The 13,819-nt window shown below is 45.3% G+C and overlaps 1 protein-coding gene across 2 annotated transcripts; it reads left to right on the plus strand.

Annotated features, from left to right (window-relative positions):
* The first annotated feature begins 4,175 nt into the window (after window positions 1-4,175).
* Window positions 4,176-9,548, plus strand: SIVA1 (SIVA1 apoptosis inducing factor). 2 transcript variants are annotated; one of them, XM_038139597.1, is made up of 4 exons: window positions 4,176-4,499; window positions 4,605-4,781; window positions 5,432-5,588; window positions 6,338-9,548. In XM_038139597.1, the coding sequence occupies exons 1-4, from the start codon at window positions 4,382-4,384 to the stop codon at window positions 6,390-6,392; spliced, it is 507 nt and encodes a 168-aa protein (XP_037995525.1). In that variant the 5' UTR covers window positions 4,176-4,381; the 3' UTR covers window positions 6,393-9,548. The 2 variants fall into 2 exon arrangements, with proteins under 2 accessions (XP_037995525.1, XP_037995524.1); XM_038139596.1 differs by lacking the exon at window positions 6,338-9,548 and adding an exon at window positions 6,065-6,300.
* The last annotated feature ends 4,271 nt before the right edge of the window (window positions 9,549-13,819 follow it).

A 13,819-nucleotide genomic window follows, 5' to 3' on the forward strand; every position in this document is an offset into this window, starting at 1 on the left:
GTGCTCTGATCTGCTGAGCAGCACTGGTGCATCTCAGGGCTGGCAGGAGCGAAACACGCTCTGAAACTCAACCATGCTATGCTAATTTAAGACCAAGCACTGGCTGAGGTGACAAGATGGCAGAGCCTCCTCTTAACAGCAGCATTTCTCAAGAGCCAGCCCTTAATCCTGCATATCACCAGCTTGTCAAATATTTTTTGAATGCATGAACCTCATCAAGACCTCATCAAGATGAGGGCATGAATTCTAGCAAGTCCTCGTGAAACAACATGCTCTTGTGAACAGATAATGTCTGAACCAGGTGCAGCCCTCTGATCCCAGCTGTAAACCTGTCTGTTAAGGCTGATGTACTAGGAAAAGGACACAGAAGAAAGAAAACGGCCCCTAGCCCTTCCAGTAAAAGCAGTTTTATGCAAGGAGGGTTTTTTTATCTTCAGATCCAAACTGCAGAGCAGAGAAAGGACAGTGCAATGGGACTGAGCACATGGGGGGTAGTGCTTTACCCTGGGCCCACAAGGGGATGTGTGCCCATCCTGATAGCCCATCCCACGTAACACAGATTGTATGCTGGCACACGGCCAACTATATCAGCTACTATCACATAATCTCCACTTGAAAGAATTTCCAGAGTATTTCTTTAACCATTTTAGCATGAAAACATTAAAGAAGAACCAGTGAGCTGGCCAAAAGTCACTCACTTTATACCAATTCAACTAAGGAAACTCCCTCTTTAAAGGAGGAGGCAGAGTCCCACCTCTATGTGATGTGCTTTGATATCTTTCTAAATGGCCTAGTAATGGAGGAATAGAAAAAAACTGGGAAGTTTTTCTACAAGCACATGGAGAGGAGGGCCTTGGTATAAGTGAAGCTGAAGGGATAGATGAAGTATTTTAAGGCCTGGATCACTATTTATCTACTTCTAAATCACCTAAATCAGTGGATCTTCCTCAAGGCTGACTGCTCTGGAACTAATAAAACACTCAGCACCATTCTGATGGGTAACAATTCACAGACAGGCAGGTGAGCCAATTCCCTCCCTGCAGGGTGCTCAGGCCTGCTGGTACAGAGCAGACAGAATTATTTTGCCTTCATAGCTTGCAAAGAGAAAAGAGCTGGTCAGTAGCAGATGTTGGTGAAGGTGAGTCTTACAAAGCAGTTAAGAGATGTCACTTCCCGAGGCTGACTCAGAGCTGCAACAGAAGATTCCTGCCGTGGGGTAGTGGTGGCAATGTGTCAAATGTAATCAGCCCTCAGCAAAAGCTGGACTTGATGATCTTTGTGATTCCTTTCCAACTCAGAATATCCTGTGATTCTGCAAAAGTGCCCTTAAATTTACTCTTCAGTGTAAAGCAGCACTGCTTCAGCATGAGCTATTCCCTTTCAAGTCTACTTCATATTTGAGATCATATTTGAGATCATCTCAGTGTTTCAGAGCACTCCTTCCCCACTTCTTATTCCAAGTGGAATAGTGCTTTTATTTCTTTCTTCATGTGTCATCCAGTCCTCAGGCAGCTGAGTTCCATCCATGTTTATCCCATGCCATGTTAATGAAACTTGTGACCCACTGTCCTCTATCCTCACAAGGCTCTTTCCAACTGCAATTACATTCTGATTAACCAGTATTCCCCAGAGAACTTCAGGAACATCAGTGTGTTTAGCTAGTGAATATTTACAAAGTAGTTTCCTCAGACAGAAAGAAAAGGCCACAAGTTTTAAATATGCAGTTGGAAAAGTCTGCTGAACATCCTTAAGCATGCATTTGCAAGTATGTGCAGAAAAAGCCAAAGTAGAAATCCTTGCAGATAGAGTGGCAGGAGTAAGATTTTGGAACTCGGGATTTTTGGGAATTGCTATGAATTACAACCATGGCTTCTGCTCCACAGAACAGAAGGCTGGGCTCATCAGCTCTACAGAAAAATAATTTGAAAAATCATATTAACCTGTATGAAACCAGAGTGGTTATACCTGCAAACTATTAGCAGTTCAGCAACTCACTCTCATCATTTTGGTGTTTGGACAATGCTCTCAGGATTTTTAGGGCTGTGCTGGGCAGGACCAGGATGCAGAGCTTGATGATCCTTGTGGGTCCCTTCCAGTTCAGGATAGCCTGTGATCCTACAGCCATAGTCAGGCACTGTGCTCAGTACTACTGGTCTTGGGGTTTCAGTAGTTTTGGAAGAACTCAAGCAATGAAACCAGACAAGAGTCAGTCCATTAGGTATTGTAGCCCATTTTCAGCACACTGATATATGTTCTATATCTCACAAAATTTCATTTTCATATAAATAATTGCCATTCTAAATCTTGTGCTAGTATTGAAAATGTACATTGCAGTTTCTATGAGTTTCTGAATTAAAGCCTTTTTAAAAATACTGGTTCTGTCACTGCTTTTTGAGGAGGTTGTTATTGTTTGATTTTTGGTGTTTGGAGTTTTTGTTTGTTTCTTTGTTTTTTTGGTTTTTTTTTCAGGAAGAAACACAAGTCATAACTTGGTTTTGACCAGAACAAAACAAAGAAACCAGGAACAAGTCCTCCACCCTTAGCAGACTGTAAGTTCATTCATCCTATACTTCGTTGTGATTCTGTCCACAGTACATACAGGGGAAGTTCTGAATTCAGAGACCTCTGGAAGAAATAAAACTGTCTTGACAGACCACCTTCAAGTGACACAAAACGTGGCACCTAAACTCCAACGCCGGTTTTAAACTTATTTGCCCTTAGGAAAACAATGTATTTTCAAAATATACATAGTACCCAGACAGGCAGCCACTTGAAATGGCATCTGATACTTTTAACCCATGTAACCACACCTGGGGTGCTATGGAGTCCACCTGTAAATAGCAAATTAATTTCAGTTAGTTCCTTTCACTGCAGAAGGTCTTGGATCACTCCAGATTTAGCTGAAACTGGGTGTCAGTCCCCAAAAACTCATTGCGCCTATAAGTGGTAAACCCACTCCTGATGTTGGCTGGTGCTGAGGAGCCCACCAGAGCTCCAGAATCTCTGGCCAGACAGGGATTCTCCAGCCTCCTTGGTGGTCTTTCAAAAAGGAAATTCTCAAGCTTGGGCACTTTTTTGTAGGTTCCACAGCATTCACACAGCCCAGGCCTGGGCAGGGGTTTTAGGCTACACAAAGTGCTCCGTGAGCCCAGTGTAGTGTGGGGGCCTGCCAAGAAGGGAAAAGAGGGTTCATAAGTTGGATGCAGGACTGGAAAGGATACTAAGTACGTTTACAGATAAAACTGGGAAGAGCTGTTGATTCCCTGGCAGGCAGAGGTCTTGCAGACAGACCTCGACTAATTAGAGGGCTGGGCAATCACCAACTGTATGAAGATAGAAACTGAAAATGCTGGTTTCTGCACCTGGAGCAGGGCAACCCTGAATGTAGAGACAGACTGGGGAACTAGGAAAGGGACCTGGGGATCCTGGTTGATGTGAAGCTGGGTATGAGTCAGCCGTGCCCTGGCAGCCAGGAGGGACAATCCTGTCCTGGGGCATCAGGCCCAGCATCGACAGCCTGGGAGGAGATTGAAGATTGTCCTGCTCTGCTCTGGGCTGGGGCAGCCTCACCTCGAGTGCTGGGGGCAGTTTTGGGTGCCACAAAATAAAAATGGATTAAAGCTATAAGAGAACTTACAAATGAGGGCCACAAGGAAGGTAAAGGGTTTGGTGGGGAAGCTGTATGAGGAGTAGCTGAGGCACTTGGTCTGCTCAGCCTGGAGGAGACTGAGGGGAAACCTCGCTGCAGGTACAGCTTCCTCATGAGGGGCAGAGGAGGGGCAGACATGGATCTCTTCTCTCCGGTGACCAGCGACAGGACGCGAGGGAATGGGCGCAAACTATGTCAAGGGAAGTTTAGGAAAAGGTTCTCCACCCGGAGGGTGGTCGGGCTCTAGAACAGGCTCCCCGGGGAAGCGGTCACAGCCCCACGCCTGACAGAGTTCAAGAAGCGTTTGGACAATGCTCTCAGGCACATGGTGCGAGTCCTGGAGTGTCCTGTGCAGGGCTAAGAGTTGGACTCGATGATCCCCGTGGGTTCTTTCCAACCCAGCATATCCGTGATTCTGAGTTTATTGACAAACTCGAGTCCGGGAGCTGCTTTCGCTTTGCCCCGCCGGCTCCGCGCCGCCGCTCCGGGCGCACGGAGGTGACGCCTGAGGGGCGGTGGCGGCGGGCGGGGCCGGGCCGGCGCCTCTGCCAACCCCGCCGGCCGCTCGGGACGCGGCGGGAAGGGAAATTTTCCGCTGCGGACGAAGCTTTCCCTTCCCTGCAGAAAGAACGGAGCGGCCGCGGTTCCCGAGCGCCCGGGCCGGGATGTGAGGGAGGCGGTGGCGCGGCCGTGACGCGGCGCGGGGCGGGGCGGGCGCGGGTCGGTCCGGCCATGCCGAAACGCTCCTGCCCCTTCGGGGACGCGGCCCCGCTCCAGCTGAAGACCCGCGTGGGGCTGCGGGAGCTGAGCCGCGGCGTGCGGGGCGAGGAGTACCGGCGGGAGGTGTTCGGTGAGCGGGGCGCGGAGCGGGGAGCCGGGGGGATGTTGCCGGCCCGGCGCGGCCCGCGGCCGTGGGGAGCCCGCCCCTAACTCTGCTCTCCTCTCCCGCCGGCAGAGAGGACCCGGCGGCTGCTCTTCAGGGGTGCCCAGGCGTTCATGGAGGGCGCGGCGGCCGCCGCCCGTGCGGCGGAGCCAGGGCCGGCTGGGGAGGCGCAGGGCGAGGGGCCCCGCTGGAGCGGGCAGCTCCTCATCGGCCACGACGGGAAACTGCGGCGGCGGCCCGCGGACAGGGGTGAGTGCCCGGGCCGTGTCACAGAACCGCAATACCCTGAGCTGGAAGGGACCCATCGAAGCGCAGCTCCTGTCCCGCCCAGGACATCCCCGACGTTCCTACCGTGAGCCTGAGAGCGTTGTCGGGATGATTCTTAAACTCTGCCAGCGTTGGGGCCGTGATCACTTCCCTGAGGAGCCTGTTGCAGTGCCAGACCACCCTCTGGGTGAAGAACCTTTTCCTAATATCCAACCTGAACCTCCCCTGGCACAACTTGAGGCCATTCCCTCTGTTCCTGGTCACTACAGAGGCCAGTGCTGTCCCTTGGTTTCCCCTCCAAGGAGGTCTGTATGATGAGTAGTCTTGTGCTTTGTAGTTCTTCTTTATTGACTTTCCTTAAAGAAGGTGTTAGATTTGACCTGACGGGTTTCGGAACTGCCGCGTGTATGTTCTGTTTTAGCATCCCTTAGTCTCGCTGCTGAGCAGAGAAAGAACCAAGAAAGTTCCAAGCGGCGCTCCCTTTCCCTTCGCATTCCCGAGCGTCCTGCGAAGTGCTGCCACCTGTAGCTGCGCACGGACGCGCCGCGCTCTGCAGCTCCTGGGACTGGCTTCCAGCTGCTTTCTCTGCCTTGCTGTAAAGCTCATCCATTCTTTACCTTCTTACCAAGCAGTTCCGCCGCTGGGACCGTCCAGAGCCTGCTCGTCGTGTGTGAGAACGGCCGATGTGAAGGAGGCGTGTGCGCAGTGTGACCGGCTCGTCTGCCAGAGCTGCAGCAGGCTCTGCAGCTGCTGCAACACGGTTACCTGCTCTTTGTGCTCTGCTGTTGAGTAAGTGCTTTTCGAGTTTGGAAGTTTATTTTAATTACACTTGGCCTGATAGTTGGGTGCAGCAGGTACCTAGCTCATACACATAAAGGAGTTAAACTCTTCCCATACTTTAGCAGAAGTAAAGCTGTCTGAAACATGCAAACCAAGATGCATGTGTGAAGCACTCTAAGCAACTGTAGTACAAGTCTAGTTCAGCTTCTTACTTAAATGCTGTAGGAGGAAAAAATTTCTCTTGCTTTCCCATCAGCAATATAGCATGCTAGCCAGTGCTGAATGCATGCACTTCCAAGGAATAATCTTAATTTTTTTCCCTCATTGTTAACAATTCTGTGGTTTAAAGAAATACTGAGTGTGCTGTGTGGGAGTCCCATGGTCACAGTTGATAATGGAATAGTGTGCCATTGTTATGTTCCAGAAAGAGTAGGCATTCTGACTTTTGTTTCTTCTGGTTTTTTTTGTTTCTTTTTTCCCCCTAGTTATGGTGATGTGGGAGAGCAAGTTCTCTGCAATGGTTGTTCAGTATTTCAAGTCTGAAACTTGATGAAATAACCCTTGAGGCTAAAACATCCATGAATTTCATGAAGTCTTCTCCTTGCAGCTGGTCAAATAATCCTTTTAGCATGTGAATTAGTTATGGAATTTCTATGTTTTATATCTTTATATTGTACTTTTAAATATTGTAGCTAAATAAACATTTATATTTTAAAGCTTTTTAGATTATTTTGAGTCGGCTTTCTCCTTTTCCCTAGTTGTGATATGCCTGTCTGGAAGGGACCACTCTGTGCTCTTACCTGGTGTTCCTGATGTGATACAGGATTCAGAATATTCTCTTCGCTTGTTGGTCATGTTAGGACACACTTTTGTGGGATCAGAATAGAAATCAGTTGCTCCTTCTGTGCTTCCAGGTGAGTGTGAATCCATTCTGGACACACAACATTTTCTTTGTGAGCTTACTAGGAAAATCAGCCAGGCCTGAGGGCTTTTCCAAATAAGAGAATTTGCTGATTCTGGTTAAGTTTTTTTTAAGCTATCACAAACATCTCGTGTTTACTGACAGCTTGAATGGTTTTACTTTTTCTATGGTAACTTTGATAGAAAGAGCAATAGCACACCAGGCTTGAAGCAGAAAAGTTTTTCTCATTAATAAATTTTCCAGTATCTTCACTATAAGATTTTTCTTGGAAAGCAACTTGTCTGTTTGAGTTTATCACCTATGCTGTAAACTTCATAATAGCTTATGAAGTGGTCTGAAAAATGGTCAGCACTCAGGGGTACCTCTCCATAAACCAGCTCATTCCTCATTTTCTTTTCAACTCACTGCAGAGCCTTAGTATGGTTTGTGCTGTAAGAGTGAAGTACTACTGGACAGCCCCTCAAAGTAGTTTTCTTTTACTGATTTTGCTGTGTTTCATTAAAAAAAAAGCCACTTTTCATCTGGCAAACCAGCTGTGCCTAAGAGAAAGCTGCAGTGGTCTTTACCTCAGGAAAATGCTGATTTGAGTGGCTGATTTCAGACTGTAGGATAAAAGGAGTAGGTTTGACACACACAACAAAAGAAGTCCTTGTGGCACAGCTAATGGTCTGTTTCTCAAATTCTTTGCCCTGAACTGCTGAAGCAAAGCCTGCCACTCATGCCTCCCAGTCTTCTCAGCTGTAATTAGTATGTTTTGAGTGGTGTAACCTCGTTTTACCTGTTTCCCTGCACTTTAGCCATTTCTGTTTGAAGAGATGGAAAGGCCATGGCAGTGCAATTTGAGAGCCTGACTTCTCGCTTGTGGGGACACCTTTATTTGACATTCTGCTGGAGGCATTCTGGGTATTTGCCTGTCAGAATTTTGCAGCTACCCAAAGAGAATGGTAAATGTTTTAGCCAAGGGTGGGGGTGGCTATTGCTGGAGAGCAGCTCTTCTTCATAGCTGCAGTGTCATGGCTTTGGGTGTATCAGCCACAGTGAGGTGCAGGATGACATCCTCTCTAGCCTGTATAGCACTTTGTATTACTATGCACACACTTTAAAAGCATTTGTGCACTTCAGGGTTTCTTGAGGAGTGTCACTTCACTCTCAACCATCTGTGCCAGCCTAGACATGCTGATAGATCAGGCTGGTTTTCCTGTTCTGCATGTTTTGGAACCAGTTGAAATGGGAGACTTTACTGGTTCTTACTCCAGTCTTCATTTTGAGCAACTCTGAAATGTGTTTGTCTTCATTCCTATAACAAACAAAAAAAAAGTCTCAAGTCAGGTGACTTGGTAGTGAAAGAATTAGTTGGAAGGTGCAGGAATTCCATAGCATGATCTATCTTTTCAAAGCTCTAAAAGATGAAGTCAGGATGGTGGCAGATCTCTGGTGCAGTTCCCAGCTGGTACCACAGGGCAGATAAAAATGTTGCTCCTGTGGCAATCATTTTAAATCACAAAGCTGAGTTTTATGGATGGCAAGAACCTGTGGTTTACTGCATTTAGATGCTAGTTTTAGGAAAGAGTTTTAGCACTTGTCTTTGTTTCATTTGGAGCTTTAAGCAGTGAACTGAAGCGTTTTTTCAGTCAAGGATATTTTTCGAAATGAAACCTTTAAGTATGTGTCTGCTTTTTCTTACTCTCTCCTGAGGGTGAGAAACTGAAAATAATGTTTTGCTTCTAGGCTCTGGGAGAGATGAGACATGTTGTTTACAAATGATTTGTGTTTCAAACTAGTGATAGAAATGGCTTTTGGCTCATTTAGTCGCTGCTGTATTTCATAGAAAGCTGTCCTCTGTAAACAATGACATAAATTTCATGGCTTAATGTTCTTATTTGCTATCCTCTAGCTGCTTGAAAGATGGCTGTGCATTAAGATAGACACCCAATGCAGCATGGAGAGCTGGGAGAAGAAAAGTAGGAGGGCTGGAAGAGGGTTAGAGGCTGGGAGGGAAGGGCAGGAGGAGCACAGAACAGCATGGCCAACTCTTGCATGGGGGAGGTCCTTCATACATGTGAGAAATGGGGTTTAGTGGTTACCACGTCTGCTTCACTGGCTTCAGAGGGTGAGAAAACTGCCTGTGTCTACCAAAAGACTCAAATATTATTCAGGAAAGTTCTTTTTCTATTCCTGCAGTTCTCAGATAAACAATGGGAGGTAAGACTGGAGACTGTTTGTAAATCTTTATAATGCCTACAGAAAAAAAAAAAATCAAACCACAAAACTGTGTGAAGGGAAAAATCTTTGGGTGAGAAGTACAAAGATTTTTCTCTTTGCCTAATTAACTCCTCCTCACAAGGATTTGTCTGTTGCCACTGATCATTGAGCTGTAATAGAGTTACAATACAACACATAGGGTACCCCTAGGACTGTAAATGAGAGTCAGAGAAATGGTCTGGTTTATTAGCTGAGCAGGAAATTGGGTTTAATCCTGTGCTGTTTTGTTGTAATTGTATGTTCTTCCCCTCCCACTCAGTACAAAGTGTCAAAAATCAAAGTTTGCCTGCTGTTCCAAGGGAAGGAGATCCCCTGAGGAGCCAGCATATTGATGGGTAAAAATATCCTGCAGTAGAGATTTTACAGATGGATGAGAAACTTCTGAGGCCTGTGTATCATTGCTGGTGACATATGTCTCAAAGAGCAGGCCTTTATGTCCAAAAGGAAGTCAGCTGATCTGATCAGGATAAAACAATTTCTCTTAAGACTAATGACTGAGTCAGTTCTAGAAATGTGTGGTTTCATAGACACCAGATATTTAAGGACAGTCTAAGGTGGTAAATGACTGCAGTGTCTCCAGTATCTCCAGACCGTGTTAGAACAAACCCACAACATTGTAAAAAAGCTCACTGAGAAGAAGAAATACACTTGAGCTGTCTCCTTCAATAGCACTTGGGCTGTGCACAAAGGAATTCCCAAATATTTTGCAGTTCTGTCCAGAAGTCTGTTTTCTTCCAATAAAAAAGTAAGCCATTCTACAGGTGAATCCAGACAACGTAAAAATTAAAAATAAATTTTTGCTCTCCATTCTGTGATTGATGTGCCCTTTATTTAATACAGCTAGCACCTCAGCCTCTTCCCCTTCTTTTTGTTTTAGTGTCCTACACATTTGGGTCCTGACTTGTAGCCAGTTCATAGGCTTTTTTTGGTATTCCTTTCTGAACAGGTGATAAAATATATGCATCTAGTTATCTCAGGACAGGGCATAAACCCCAAATAATGCAGGTGAGAGTGAGAGACAATGTCCTTTTTTTCCTTACAAGTGTGGGCAAGGCATTTATGCTTTGATTCTGCGCTGAGTTTGCTGCCATCAGCTGTGACACACTGGCAGCAATATGCAAAGGGCTTAAATCTTCTGAATCTTTGAAGAGGTGCAGCCAAGAAGTAGAAATGGAATCAGGTATCTTTGTCCCCAGGTTTGTTGGGCCTGTTTTCATTTGAAAACTCTCAACTGGCCTCTGGCTGGGTTGGTGAGAACAGCAAATGCCAGCACCATGCAAGGAGTGCATACTTCTCTGTTTCACCATGCTCCCTACCAGTCATTGCGTGATGGCTTTGGGTTTTGACAGGATCAAACTGGATTAAAAAACTGAATCCCAGCAAGACTTACCTGTCATTGAGCTCCCACATATGGAGTATAGGTACAGACTTGCATCTACTGCTGCTCTGTAGCTTTTGGTTAGGTGTGATACTGTTTCATCATGGCAAATTCTGCAACTGAAAGCTCTTTGTGCTGCCTTTGCCGCCCATCTGGATTCCAAGAGCACTGACTGCCTGGACACGAAGCCCTCTGTGCTTGGGGAAGCTCCAGCTGGGATGGAGTGTGGCAGACACAGTTTGTTCTGTGTCTGTCAGGCTTTGTCCTCTGTTCTTTGCGGTGCTTTACCGTGGATTGTCAGACTAAGCTTAGATCCAGGCTACTGCAGGAACAGGAGGGGTTGCCCAGGGAGGGGGAGGAAAACCTCAACCCACCCAACAGCAGCACTCAGACACGTGCAGAACAAAACTGCTGCAGCAGCACAGGGACTCCAGAGCACAGCCTGGCAGCACAGCCTCGGGTGTGGCAGCTCGGAAAAGGAGAGAGATGTGGGGGGAATCTTCCCAGAGAACATCCTGCTCCCAGCAGGCTTCTGAGGATAGGTCAGGCTGAGGAAGATCACCTGTACCTGCTCTTTCCTCTGCTCTCTTTAGGGCATTTCAATATTGGGAAGGGGAAGGTAGCAAAGCTTTGAACACTGTTTTTAGTGGAGTAAACTGGTTAACCTATTAAAAGCAGCCAAGAGGCCTCAGAAAATGTTAATGATTCTTTCAGAAATAAGTAGGAGCTGTGTAATTTAAAGGCAAATACTTGTGGGTAGAAAACTGGAATAAAATTCTTCCAAATTACTTTTTGTTTTTCATTTTTAAAATTGGAATAGGGTGAAAGTGATCACACAATGCTGTATATTTTAACGGCTAATACACATGCACACACATATATCACTTTTTTGGTATAGATATTTTATATTGATAGATATTAAAATACCACAGCTTTTACAGTTGATTGCATTTTGAACTGCTACAATTGTAATACAAGCTTTAATATTTGCTGGTGGTGTGTATTCTGGGCTTTTGTTATTTTGTTTTTTTCCTCTGGGAAAAAACTCAGCTGGAATCAAATTATTATGCCTTACACTTTTATTAAAAGTTTTTATTCTCATGGCTGTGATTTGCATTAAAACCCTGTGATAGATGTTAAGTTACTTATCTCTTGCAGAGCTTATTATTGCTTGAACATTTTGTGGTTATAGGATTTACTTTAAATTTTAGGATTTATTTAATTGTATTTTCCTACACTGTTTTGCTCAAGTGTCATAGTTTAAATCATGATCCCCTTCTCATTTATTTGTTCTGTAAGATGCAGATGTTTTTCTGTTTCTTCTTTCTCTGACAAAGACCCAGTTGAAGGTTTTGAGGGCAGGTGTCCCTTGATGACCTGCACAGGTTATCAGAACCCCGATGGTGTCACCAGTACTGTCCTGATGTGTTCTGTATGATTTCTCTTAGACTTGCACTGAATTGCACCAGCTGCCAGTGACTCCTTGTGCAGAAGTGCTCTTTAATCTGATTAGAGGCTTGAGATAAAACAATCCATAATCCCTCCTCCAACCTTCGCAGCAGAAGTTTCATCCTCAAGACACAGGGTGGCAGCACGACGTTGGGTTTATGGCTATTGTTACCCAAATTCTTGGGGTTTTTCTGAAGTCCTCACTGCACAATTGATACTGTTGTAATTGGACTGCTAGTTTGGAGAGGAAGTGTGTTTTAAAATATTCCTCTCATAAATCTGTAGGTGAAATGTTCACAAAAAAGATTTTTTTTAATCCCAGATATTTTGTACTATTCATAAAATATGGCCTGAAATTCTGAACAAACCATTTTACTGCCTGCAAAGACAAGAGCAAAATGTAAATCAGATGCAACAGCATAAATTGATCCCATTTTTTCTTTGAATTCCAATGTATCAGTATGACAAATAAGGGTGATTATATGCCAACATGTAAGTTATGTCACACTTTTCTTAAAAAAAAAGACCATCCCCACCAAAAAAAAAAAAAAATCCCAACCCCATATTCCCATTATACATTTCTTTGCATTGAATTGATATCCTCCTCAAGTTGCTGCTCATAAAGATGTGAAAGAGTACAGTGATGTCCATGCCAAGAGCAGGACTGTGAATCTGGACCAGGAAATGTGCAGTGCTGACTGCCAGCGGCACCTCAGGGATGGTCCTGGTGGTGGTGGAAAAAAGGTGAGAGTTGTGCCAGTCTTTGAGGAGAGCAATTTGGGGAACGGTGGGCTGGTCAGCGTGACCTCAGCCCACAGGAATGTTACAGTGTGAATCCTCACAAAAGCTGTGTCCAGCTCCATATCCCAGCACAGGAAGGGTGGGAACATAACTGGGAACAGTCACACAGATTCATCATGGACCTATTACATGTGACCAGCCTCACTGGCGTTTCTGGTGAGATGAGATGAGCAGCACTGGATGAGAGGAGAGAAATGGAGGTGGAAAGGCAAGCCCTGTTGGGCTGCAGGAGCAGGGGCAGCACAGACCCTCCTGTGCCAGAGATCCAGAGCTGCTGTTGCTGCTGCTGCACATGAGGCTTTGGTGGCCCTGAAGACCCTGCAGTGCAGAGAAACCACAGAGGAGAACAAGAAGCCTGGTGACTTCCAGGTCACACATGGGGCACATCTGTGCTTTTCAGAGTCTGCCAAAGCACACGGATTTCATGAGTTTCTGAGAACTGCGAGGCTGTGTGTTGAGGTGTGGTGCTTTTGGACACACTTAGGAGTTTATAGTACTGTTGAAACTCTTCAGCACTCTGAGATCTGCTGCCTTCTTCTGTTCTCCTGATCATTGATTGCTGCTGCCAGAAATGAGGAACTGGTAAAAAGCTATGAGTATGTCCACTCTTACATCCTGTTTACTCTGCTAGAACTACTGATACGATCAAACTTACTCATATCCTTAGGTGTTTTGGTGGGATGCACTGTAGAGTGCAGCACTTTGCTGAATATTGATTTCTGAACCTAAAGAAATGATTCAATTTTCAACCAAGTAGTTTACATACAGAATTTAATGCACTTTTATGTATTTCATCCCAGTGAGTTTCATTTCATTCATTGGAGCTTGGTTCTCCCACGCTTTCTTGCACTGAGTAATACGTCCCCAAATGAGTAATCTGATTGTTCTCATTTTGCTTTCCATGATAGCAAGATTATTTACTGCCCCATAATGGATTTTGAAGTATTTTTAAATGTGGTAAAAACAGGCTTAGAAACCTGGGATCGGTTGGGATAACCAGTCTAAGGAGTTAAAGTACAGTAAAATGTAAGGTTGAAAATATGTAGTCAATGTGCAGATTTTCATGGTCTCCTCCCAAAAGTGTTAAGAAAGCCAGTTTGATTATTTCCTTCACAAATTGTTTTCTCTTCTGTTGAGTGGTTTCACTCCAGGTTGTTCTGGAAGTCCTCACTTCTCTAAAAATGAGAGAACTTGGTTTCAGTTGGGTGTAGTCACCTGTACTGCTGCTTACAGAGCTGGTTTGAAGGAATTTGTGTACTGAGATGGGTCACAGAAATGCAGGGTCTTTCTTGCTCAGCCAGGGCATGGAGTAAAGAAGCATTATAGAAAACTGCTTTATTCCTGTGACTTTGGATCAGCACTGCTGAACACAAACTTCTCTAAGTCCTGAAAATACCTTTTGTTCCTCACCTAGCTGATACTGGAGTG

This window comes from Motacilla alba, chromosome 5 (assembly GCF_015832195.1).
Source record: "Motacilla alba alba isolate MOTALB_02 chromosome 5, Motacilla_alba_V1.0_pri, whole genome shotgun sequence".
Taxonomy (NCBI): Eukaryota; Metazoa; Chordata; class Aves; order Passeriformes; family Motacillidae; genus Motacilla; species Motacilla alba.

Coding starts and splice junctions, on each gene's coding strand:
- SIVA1 (XM_038139596.1), top strand. CDS start 4,382: ATGCCGAAACGCTCCTGCCCCTTCGGGGACGCGGCCCCGCTCCAGCTG. Junction 4,500..4,604: donor GTACCGGCGGGAGGTGTTCG/GTGAGCGGGGCG, acceptor TCCCGCCGGCAG/AGAGGACCCGGCGGCTGCTC. Junction 5,589..6,064: donor TCTTTGTGCTCTGCTGTTGA/GTAAGTGCTTTT, acceptor TTTTCCCCCTAG/TTATGGTGATGTGGGAGAGC.